We start from the raw sequence: 12,148 nt of genomic DNA, 5'->3' as shown, positions 1-12,148 counted from the left end.
CGGAACAGGATTGAGGTTGAAAACCACACTGAGGCTCCTAGATTATTTAACAGCAATAAACCAGGTGTCCACACGGTCTGTGGATGGACTGATGGGCCGCACTTAAGTCAAGCAGAAGCATGACAAAGAATACAAGGCTTTCCTGCAATGTCGAGGTGTAAAAACAGCACGGGATGTTGGGTGAAGAGAAAAGTGGGATAGTGACAGAGAGGAGGAGTAAAAAAAAAAAAAAAAAAAGAGGAGTCAGAGAGGGTGGACAATAGCAGACGATGCAGCAGACAACACTAAACCACACCAAGAAAAAGGAAAGACAAGAGCAAGAAACAACTGAAATCTGAGATGGCAGGCTCACTGAGTTGCCAAGGACAGCACTGGCTCTCCAAATCAAAGCCTTCCTGCCATGCTGTGTGTGTGTGTGTGTGTGTGTGTGCTGTCTGCTCCCCTCTGCTCTAAGTGGACCCCTGCCAAAAACTGCTCGACTGTCAAACGTCGAAGACTTCTGTCACATATTGTGTTCCCGCATCCTCACCTATCTCGGATATGATAATGAAGCTGAGGGGCCTGCCAAACAAACTCTCACTGAGCATGGCTGCTTAAGGGGCCGTTGTGCAATTTTTGCACCACGACAGCAGGACGAACAGCATTCGCAACTTTCAGCACACAGTGGTCGTGAAAGAGCGAAGACTACAGACGTCACAGATCATGGCTGAGTTTAAAGGACCCTTTTAGAGGCTTCAGTCTGTTAGGGAGTTTTTGTGTAACATCATGCGATGATTTGAAGTCTAGTTATTGGGGCTTATAACGTGACACAGTTTGGGTTCTGTAATCTTATAATAATCCAAAGGTCCTCATCAGTGGATGCAAAGAAATACAGTGTGTGTAGTGTTATGGTGTGTGCAATGAGGTGCATAATTTTACTTATGTCCAACAGCATTCATTCTTTCTTCACTGTTTTTCTTAAATTATGTCTCTTTAGTGATAATGGAGTCACTGTCCTATTTCTACAAAGTCCATCTTCAAATAACCTCACCTCAGTAGCAGAGGTTTTCACGTGCTTTAAGAAAAAAAATGGTCTGTAAGACTACACATGAGACTATTAATTTGTTATGAAATATATTCTTTTGTAAGCGCTTGTGTTTGTGTCTTACCGAACCACTCCTGATGTGTTCCTGAGGACAGAGGCAGCAAAGCTCTGAGTGACGCCCACCAGGCTGGTCCCGTCCACCTCCACGATCTGGTCGTTCACCTTTATCCTGATGCAGACACAGATGATAGAATCATTCAGCTGTGTCCCACAAATCTGTGTGTGTGTGTGTGTGTGTGTACATGTGAGCTCACTGAGGTGAAAGTGATACTGATGTGGCACGCACACAATGTCCTTCTTGAAAACGACTGCGTCCGCTAGTCCACAAAAATAAAACATCAAAACAAACTGTGTCTGATGCAGGAAAACTACTACAAGAGGCAGAGAGGGACAAACAAACTGGCCTATCATGAATATTCACATTATTTTCCAAATAACAACAGTGCCAGACTCTTTTCCAGTCACAAATTTCCACTGCCATAGCTCGGGACTATTGCCTAACCAAGAGACAGAAGAGATGAGGCTCAAAACAAAACTAGGGGGACTAACGAGGACACGGAGGCCAGCTAGCCTTTTGCCCTGAGCCACAACACAGCCAGCATTCCCGCTCTGCTCCATGACACGATGAGAGGTCAGCTAAGTTCTTGACCTGAAATACAACTGATGATCCACTAGTCATGACAGGGGAATTGTGAACAAATCACTTAAAGGAGACGTCCTTGTTAAATATTCTCTTTAAATCTGCATAAAAACCAGACTTAGAAGGATTCTCAATTTGAGTTTTGAATAATTTCTCTGACATATGGGCGAAACAAAAACTGGTGCTCATTAATTCTCAGCAAAACAGTATATTGCTTCCGATACTTCACTGCTTGAAGGCACAATACATATATCATTTTCTTCTACAACAAATCACTTGAAATACAACATGAAACAAGCCTGCAGAAATACAGGACTTCTACCAATCTCTTCAATATCTACAAACAATTTAAAAACACTGATTTTGTATAACTATCACATTTTTATTATTTAAAATGGCCCAATCACACCAGTACAGCCACTCTGGAGATTAAAGAGTGATGACATGCAGGAGAATTGAGTGGATAATGAGTTTCTGTTTCACAGGAGTTTTACCCAGTTCTACAGAGATAAAACATGAGCTGCATTCATTTAACATTAGTGCTTTCATTTATCCATGGAATATATTCAAACAATCTGACTCTACAGGATTCAGTGCAAGTGTCTATAAAGCACTGTCTTGCCACTGGCTGGTGAAAACCTTTTAACTCTTGATGGGACTACAACTGAAGGGCTCATTGGACCAGAAAACAAAATGAAAAGGTATGATTTCAGTTGAACATACTTCATGGATATTTGTTATTAAAAGAGTACTCAAGTGATCTAGAATTACACTTCCATAACCTTGGGGGAGACAGATTTAAATTAATGTGGTCAATGCAGTAGAAGCTGAGACACCTGTTCTTTTAGTACCTAGAATGGCTTAAGCTCCAAAAATACCAAGCATCTACAATGTCCAAATCAACAGAATTTCCTGAAAAAAACTTCTGCAAATTGGATTTTAGTTTCTGAAAGAAAAAAAAAATCCTATTAAGTCAAAATCAGAATCATGTTCTCTGATGGCTGCATCCACAACTGCAGTAACAAGTGTTCTTCTAGCTCCTTTCTCCATCTGTCACAACACACAGCAGCTGCAGAGCAGGATTTAATAGGACCGTGACACCCAACACATCAACCACAGCTGTCATATGGCTGCACAGAGACGTATCAGTCTGTCAGGTAAGACAGAGAGCGAGCTGCTTGCCTGTCTGTCAGCAGCTCAGATGCTTTTCTGACCTTCACAGCTTCTAACATCTTAATCTGACTTTGTGTGGACGAGGCATACAGATGGCACGCAGCTGCCAACTGACAACAAAGGAAGATGATGCAAGAAAATGCAAAACACAAACACGCACACAAGCACACCTCTAGCAAATCTCAGCACAGCACACACACACACCAGACGCAACAGTGAGACATTAGCCAAGCCCATCTATCTGTCTGCTTGTGAGTGTGTGTCTGTGTGAGTCAGACCATTAAGTCCGACTCAGCAAGAGACAGAAAGAGCCCTATAGCTGGAGAGGTAATGATGGAAGAAAATTACATTCTGGCTAGTGACTCCTCCCCTGTGTGTGTGTGTGTGTGTGTGTGTGTGTGTGTGTGTGTGTGTGTGTGTGTGTGTGTGTGTGTGTGTGTGTGTGTGTGAGAGAGTTAGAGTTTGAGCACTTAGAGAGCAAATTAATGTGCACAAGTTATCCAGCATTTATTGCTATCACTGCACTAATAACTCGAGTCTTTGGTTTATTTCTCTCTTATTGTGATCAAGCTTTATTGTGAACTCATGACTCATGAGGATGCAGGCCAAGCTGCAGATTCACAGGGGAGGATGATTCGGTTTCCATCTTCTAATAGACTTATGAATCATGCAATATAATGTTTGAACACAACATGATGCTGAACTACACGAACAAAACATTTTTAAAAGATGTCAAGAGGAAATATTTCTCCTCCATATCCAGCTATGTTTGTGTAAAGGTCAGCATCAAATGGGATCAAATCTGAAACTGACTGAACTGTAAGTGCAGTGTGTTCACAGTAAGTCTGAACACATGTAGTGTGCACATGACCGAGGGCAACACCAGGGCAACAACACTGAACATATTTGTATTAAAGAACACAAAAATGTTCTTATGCAAATGTAGTAGTAGTTTGTAGTTTAGTGAAAATTTTATATTTTATTTCACTAAAATAAATATTGACTGTGAATATTTATTGTATATTCTTTGTTCTTGTTATTGATTCCACATGTGTAGCATGAAAATATTCAGGCTAAAACAAAACAAGACTTGGGGTTGACAGCCATGCTAGCAGCTCTGTGAGGCTGTAACTGGGCACAGTGGCACTAACATCAGCATGCTAGCATTTTCACACTGACAGTGCATGCTGATGCTTTGCAGGCATAATGTTTATCAAGTGAAATTTCATGGCAATCCATCCAACAGTTGCTGAGATGTTTCAGCCAGGACCAAAGTGGTTGACTGACCATGCCGTTCGTGTGGCTACTTATTAAATAAAAATAGTTTCTCGAGAACAAGACAGGTCTTGTCTTAGAGTCATGAGTTCATTAATTATTAACATAAAAGCTATTACGTCGGAGAGACTGCGGAGAACTGAAAAGCAGCAATGTTTAAAACTTTGCTCAGCTTAAATAAATTAGAAAAAGTGTCAAATCTACAGCCTTGGAAATGTATTGAACTTGAGCTTCAGCACAGCCTTCCCTCTGATCTTTTCAACTTTTCATACTTATTTCTCCCACTCACTGAGAGAGAAATTAGACTTTTTGGAGTCAGTGCAACTGTCGTGTTAGAACGGGATCAACTTCTCTCACTTTGGAACAAGCAGTTTCTTTTTTCCTCTCTCATTACTCCTCTCCCCTGTCTCACTACATTTTGACTAATCTCACTCTCATGTGTTTGTGAAAACAGCAGTCCGGACCTCTACATAAAAGCAAAACAAAAAAAAAAGGATCCCTGAAAAAAACACACCTACTGCAAACAGCCCCAGTGCAATAGTAGGTTCCCAATGTCTTTGAGGAGCTTACAGTGCTCACTGCTCTCATACTGCAGTGAATGGAAGCGACTATGATTTCTTAAATTGGTTTATGGGAAACCTGAACCACACAGACACACTAATAGGTAGAGGCTCATGGTTTAGAAGCAGAAAACCACAGCTCGCCTGCTGAGGAAGCTGTCATGTCCTCCTCTACCCCGAATGAGTGCTTACTCTACACTGTTCATGCTTTATAATGCACACAACACACACACACACCCACACAGTTTCTCCCTAACAACACACAATTCAGGGACATGGATAGACACATTGTGAATATGTAAGCCAATGCACAACAGTCTCTCATTTTGTACATACAACTCACAAACACACACACACAGTCCTGTGTCTGTCCCAGAGTGTGCCTCTCCCAGTGGATTTAATCCGAACCCCTGCTGCTAAATCTGACAGGCACAGAGTGTGACTGTGTGTGTGAGAGTCTGTGCATATGAGAAACCCATGTGATATCCAATAACAATTCAGCTCTCACCTGCCGTCCCTCTCAGCAGCTCCACCCTCGATGACGGTCTTGACGAAGATGCCGAGTTTCTCCAGACCCGCATCGGCACCAACGCCCATCCCGATGATACTGATCCCCAGGCCGTCCTCATCTGGAAACATCCAGACGACATACGTCAAGTGTGAGTACGTACAGTCGCAGACCCCTACTTGGCAGTTTAAAGTAGTATCCATTATTTTATTTCAAATGGAATTTGCTGAAGCACAGAGCCTGAAGAACAAAGCATGTGTAACTGTCTAAATACCCCTGGACTGTATGTGTGATGGAGCACAGCAGGGTTAAGGGCCTCCATTTCCTAACTTTCCAATGAGCTTGGATCCACTCAATGAAACCTAAAATGGCTCCTAGTAAAGTGATGTCAGGAGCGAGGGATGTGTGTAAAAATACACTCAAAGGGAAGAACAATTGATTTATTAACGGTGATGAGGAAGAGACATTTACTATAGACATGCCGGCCTTCACATCAATAGGAAATGTGCTGAATGGGAAATTCCCTTCCTTCTAGCACTTGTCCATCTCCATCCTGCATTAATTATTCACGTGTTGTTAGGGTTACATAACAGGGAGTGGATGGTGAAATCTTGCAACGTAAAGTCATTCTATTTTAAGCCCATAGCAATGATGGATTGCAACAGAGGAAAAGCTCAACGGGACAAGACAAGAGAAGACACAACATCACCTCCTTGTAGCTCATGCTGGGGAATTAGGACAAACCTTACACTACAGTGTGTTTCAGAGTGATCTAAGAAGGTTTGTTGAGAACTGCTGCTTTGCAACAGGATGCTAGAGAGCAGTATTGTACATGTTTTAGTTTTATTGTTAATGGCTGGGCCAGAAATTCAAAATTTAAAGTCATAATCGGGGAAAAGATAAATCTAAATAAGAAGTATCACACCTTTAATTAAAAAAAAAAAAGAAGTGACATCTCAATATATGAGTGATTCTGTCTACTGGGTACGTTACAGTATTCTTAGATTCTCTTTCCCACCTTTCTCCAGCTCCACAGGGAAGAGCTCCAGTTTCTCCACCCTCTTCTCCAGCTCGTACTCTGCGGAGGAGGCCACAGGATCCACCTCCTCATTACGTCGGTCGTAGTCCTCGTTGGAGTAGGTGTTGAACACCTGGAAAAGAAACACAAGGAGTTAATGGTACTTAATGGGCACACACAATCAAACATAGGAAAAGGAGTAATTCAGAGTTCCTATGTTTCCAACTAATGTATTATCTACACAACAAATCTGGTACACTGTGGTAAATAAAGGCCCTTATAACAAAACCACAACTAAAACCACACGTCAGCCTATTAACCTACAACAAACTGTAAGGCAGACAAACATAATGTGGTGATGGGAGGATAGAGGGATGCCTTTCTCCTCCTCTAAGCTGTGTAGACCTCATAGGAACCTCTCCTCCCCTGCAAGAGTCAGCTGTCACTTCACATCTCCTCCCAACCGAGCGCTCACACTGCTCTCTGCACCGAAGGGGGGGGGGAGTGAGAGCTGCGCACAAGCTGGCCAGAACGTGCATGCTGTTGTCACGTCAGGTGCACACGGGTATGCAAAGTGTTTACGTGGATATGTAGCTCGTGGGCACATTTGAACAGTGAAATCAAAGCCATGCTGGCTGTCTGTCTGTCTGTGTGTGTGTCCCTCATCAGACAGACACCTGCGCACCCACACTGATGGCAGCCGCTGTTATTAAAATCTGAAAAACTAGTGACATTTGCCACATGGTTTCGTCTCCTACGAGCAAGGATTTCGAGGGAAGGATTTCACACATTGGTCTACATGACGTCAATCATCATCAAAGTTATTCACAACACTGCATGCTACTCATCTGTGATCACATGAATCAGAACTACATTAGATGGGAAAAATAAACTGTCACACACTGCACTGAGGACGCAGATTACATCTTATCGCATCCGCCCTGCTGTTGTGTCACTGAGGAAGTCAGTCGCTGTTGACCAGCTCCTCAGTGCCCTGACCTCTCCGATTTGGGCGAAACAGGAAATATACATGTATTCAAGTAGAGATCAATAAGGCATCATGCACATCAAATGTATTGATTAAAGCCTAAAGCCAGATTTATGTAAGTCACTTGGCATGTATGTGAGTAGAAATGGAACAAGAAGTCAGCTTTGTAAGGTCATGACAAATACAATAACCAATGTTGGCGACTGTTATCAATATTTTAGTGTTGCTGGAACCGTGAAACATAACAATAATGAGGGCAAACAAGTTCAGAGCATTAAAAATGAATGAAAAATGCCAGTCAAGGTATTTATGCTTTTAGTTACACATTTTTCATGCCGTGCCACTGCCACTGATGGAGGCATGGGTTTGACTAACACCTTACCACATGGTAAAGATCCAGAGAAATACAGTAAATAGATTCAGAGAACTTTATTGTCATTCCTTCTACGTTCAGGTACGTATTTGGAACGAGATTACGTTGCACCAGCTCAGAAGATCACAGTAGAGGTAGAGAAGGAAAGGAGAGAGCACAGGTTGTAGACACAGCTTGGGCACATTGATATAGCGTGATGCTGCCAGGCTTGGTTTGTATTCTTTCCTCTGTGTGAGCCTGCGTGAGCTCTATCCATGACCTCCCTGTCATCAATCATTCAGTGTGATCAACAGGCCTGAATGATTAATGCTGGCATGCACACAGACACACACATGTACATGTATGTACTCTCATGTACACAGGCACATACACACAAATGTTCATCGAGGTCACTTTTGGGGGACATTACATAGACTTCTATTCACTTCCTGGAGACTAACTCTAACCCAAAAAATCAGCTGTTTTCCCCAAATGGGGACACAACTTTGGTTCCCTACTGGACAAAATCAACTGGTCTTTAATTTGTCCCCAAAAGCAGCCTATGATAGAACTACCACCATCACACACACACACATCCATACACACCCACATATATACATGTACATAATGTTGAACACAGCATTACAGGAATATAAACATGGATATACAGGCACACTGACATTCAGTGGTGAGTAAAACACATACATATACACATACACACTTGCAGACACATTATACACACCCATGCACATACTGCTGACAAATGCTAACGCCAGCACTCGCACTGTCCTGGATGTCCTGGATGCAATGTTACCACTGGCAGTCAGTACACTCTCTAATGGCCTCTCTCAGTCACTGTGTGCTGTCTACAAACACATTAGCATGTGGCCAGTCACTTGAGAGAGCAAAAAGAGAAAGGGAGAGGGGAGGACATGAAGGGAGATGAGGACAGATGAGGGTGGATGTGTGAGAGAAGGCAAGCGAAGAAGAGACGTGGAGGCGCAGTGATGAAGAAAGATAAGAAAAGGGCACGGGCAAAAAAAAATAAAAAATCAGACGGATGGGCAGACAAACAGGAGAAGGCAAAGGATGGACAAGAGAGCATTGGTGACTGAAAGAGGGAGGGATGAGATAAATGAAAGAGCATGCACAGGGGAAATAAAGGTAGGTGGGCAGGAGGAGAATGAAAGAAAAACAGAGAGACGGGTTGTGCCATAAAAAAAGAACACATTTATTTGGTAAATAATAAGGCTCTCAAAGCAAGACCACAGTTAAAAAAATGTCAGTTCCCCAAAAAATTGTAAAAAAAGATATGCTGAAACGTAAAGGTCAAACAGTGCAGACTGATAAGTGATTCAGCCTTACTATGAGATGAGTAAAATGCTCACATTTCTCTTCTTAAGATATGATGTGCAATAACCTTCCTGTCCTCTGACAATGAAATAAAGCCCTTTTTGACCTGAAGTAACAGAGGAGAGATAAGGAGGGAAAAACCGTGAGATGGTACAGTAATGTGTGTGACTGTGTTTAACCTTGGCAGTGTGGCTGGATGCTGCTGCCTGCTGCTTGTACTACTATAGGGAGATGAAAAATGGCAAGAGTACAAGACCAGGCACGCAGCTGGCAAACGCAAGTCTGACGGTGGAGCCGAGTTTGAGCTGCTGCTGACCATACATGTATAACGGCTATATTCAAAAGCATAGACATTTAAACTGCCTCAAAAAAATGATAGATATTACTTGCTTTTCACAAGGTACACAATGTGGAGACAGAAATATGGTGCAAAAAATTGGCAGAGCTGACACAACCCAACACTGTTTGTCTGTAGGGACACACCCAAGAGACACAATAAAACTCGACAGCTTCACAAAATGTGATATGACGCGCATCCGTGTGTTGACCCACATAATCCAATAAACTGATCCCCTGGAAACAGCAATGTCAGAGGATTCTAACCTCATCTGCATTAATAACTGTGTGAAATTATATCCTCGTCACGTCAAAATGACAAACACCTACAAACTTCCACATTCAAACATCTGAACCTAAAACTTGTGTATGTAGTTTACATAATAACAATGCATGTAGAAATCATAATAGATCCTTTTAAGATGGAAACCTGTTCATGTACTCATCAGCTCACTGCAACTCTGTCTGTGTAAAGTCTGATCCACCAACTAACGCGCGCGCACACACACACATATAGTACACATGCAGACACAGCTCTTTCTCTAAGAGGTCCGATAAAGACAGCCTCTCCTTTTTCTTTAGGCAGTTCTTCACTGTATTAAGCAACATCTCTTCTCTTCCCCTGCTTATCCTTACACTGATTGATGCACAGGCACACACATCTTAGCATTTTGTCAGTGATAAAACCCCAAACATCAGAGCAAGTGGTACTTCTGTGCAGGCAGCAGTTCTGCTTGGGTGTCCACATTTTGTTGTGGTTCGCTGCATTGTTTTCGGATCTCCAGGCCCCACAGGAGGACGGATAAAGTTTGGTTTAAGTCTTCAGAAATGCAGTTTTATTGACATTTGGGATGCTGCTCTGATGCCTGGATGCCCTCAGCCACTGACTTCAATAAAGCTGAGCCCTCTTAGTCGGTATAAGTGCCTCTATCTCTCTCTCTGTTTGTATATGGGTGTGTGAGTGTGCATACTCAAAATGCACATCAGGTATTTGACTGATAGCAGTAGGAGTGTGTATGCATGTAAGCTTTGTATGTGTGTTGAGCCTATTGAAAGTTTGGTGCAGGTACATGCCTGCAGATTCAAGCATGCATACATGGCTGGCTGGTGTGCTGAATCAAGCCTCATCTCACTGGCTTTGCTGCTGGATGACACCCCCTTCAGCCACATCATGTCTCTCTGTCTGTCAGTGCGTCAGTCTGTCTGGATAGATGTCGGGCTAGTCTGATAGCTCCCCTCTGGGACAGGGAACAGTTACAGGGGAGCAAAGAGGAAGATGAAGACCATGAACATGGGGGATAACGCTGGAGAAGAAAAAAGAAAAAAAGGAAAGAAAAAGTGAAGGTGAGGAGGGAGCAGGGAAAGGAGAGAGGGAAAGGGTGCACTGGGACAAAGAAAACGACAGATGAGGGGACGCAAGAAGAGATCCAGGAAGTTTTAAGATGATGAGAAAATGGAGGGGTACATAACTGAAAAGGAAGAATCCAGTTAACAGAGGATAGGAGACAATATCCACTGAGAGAGAGGGGAACAGAATGACTCATATGATTCATGGGTTAGAGCAGCAGCAGACAGTGAGGCTATTGAAGAGCGAAACAGGCAATAAGAGAGAACTAAAGAAAATAAAAGGGAGAAAAGAAACAAAGCTGAGACAAAGCAGAGGAGCAGTCGAGGCTAGGGGTAATTTGCTCCAGGCTTGTTTCAGTCCTTGCCTAAGATGTCACGGCATGGCGCCCATGCCCGGCCAGTCGCCTCTGATGGTATTAAACTGGGCCTTCGGTGTGTCGGTGCCAGTGCCTTTGCCCGCCCTGCACTTTCCAGACAGTGGATGCTGCCCAGGGCAATAAGAGGCTGGAAAACCCAGGAGAAATGTCCCTACTGCTGTGGCACGAGCCCAGCAAACCCTGCAGTGGATTAACTACAGCCTGGCACACACATACAGACACACACACACACACATAGAGACACAGTCTGCTCTGTTGCAACAGCTCAGCACATTTACATTCCATTACTTCTACCTGTGGCCACCCACACACACACAGACACACTCACACACACACACACACACACAACACCAGGCCCAGAGAGCTGACAGGTGCTGAGGGAAAGTGTCTGGATGCTGAGGGGACAAGACAGTTGCTGATGATGGAAACGAGTGCATGTCTTGCAAGAACAGACTGAGATTGACAGCTATAAAGATCGGGAGAAGGGACGAGGACAGAGTGAGAAAAGAGAGACACAAACAGAAACATTCAGTGCATGGCTCTAAATAAGGATAAGTGAAACCGTATAGGACTTTACAGTCAATTCAAGGCCAAACTTTCTGTCATCTTGACAGACAACAAGTGGCCCCTCATCTGAGGAAGTGACACTGACTTTTGACACGTCGGGGGAAAGCCACGATCTTACGAGTCAGCATTTCTTTTTTTTAACTCAGATGGAGCTTCTGCATACAGAGTGGACACATACTCTGTTCATACAAGAGGACATCTTGGAAAAAAACAAACACTGACTAGATGAAATGTGATTCACATTTAGTATCAGAGTTGTGTTTTTACTCCACAAAACGAAACTCAGTTCAGCTTTTTGCAAGCCTAGTGTAGTTTTTTTTTTTTTTCCCAGTCAAGAATGAACGTCAGTCCTCTGTTTATGGTACGATACCACGGGGTGCCGTAACTCCCACCTACAAACCAAGTCATGGGCCAAATACAGAACGAGAGAGACAGAAAGCGAGGGAGGGGCTGGGCGTGGGGGGTTGGGGCAGCTTCAAACAGGGAGGCAGAGGGTAGAAAACAACTGCATGTGAATGACTATGGACAATGCCCTGCTTTATATTATGCCCTGGCCATATACAGTGAGTG

The 12,148-nt window shown here is 43.3% G+C and overlaps 1 protein-coding gene across 5 annotated transcripts in view; it reads right to left on the bottom strand.

Moving 5' to 3' along the window:
• The window catches only part of ppp1r9a (protein phosphatase 1, regulatory subunit 9A), a 49,852-nt gene that overhangs the window by 21,736 nt on the left and 15,968 nt on the right, over positions 1-12,148 (bottom strand). For all 5 annotated transcript variants that reach the window (XM_041053940.1, XM_041053939.1, XM_041053942.1 and 2 more), the window contains exons 3-5: positions 6,259-6,391; positions 5,241-5,361; positions 1,149-1,253 (exon numbers count right to left, since the gene is read on the bottom strand). In XM_041053940.1, the coding sequence (XP_040909874.1) occupies positions 1,149-1,253; positions 5,241-5,361; positions 6,259-6,391 (359 nt within the window). The remainder of the gene's footprint in view (positions 1-1,148; positions 1,254-5,240; positions 5,362-6,258; positions 6,392-12,148) is intronic.

Source organism: Toxotes jaculatrix, chromosome 13 (assembly GCF_017976425.1).
Source record: "Toxotes jaculatrix isolate fToxJac2 chromosome 13, fToxJac2.pri, whole genome shotgun sequence".
Taxonomy (NCBI): Eukaryota; Metazoa; Chordata; class Actinopteri; family Toxotidae; genus Toxotes; species Toxotes jaculatrix.
This window is presented reverse-complemented; position numbering and strand designations above follow the sequence as displayed.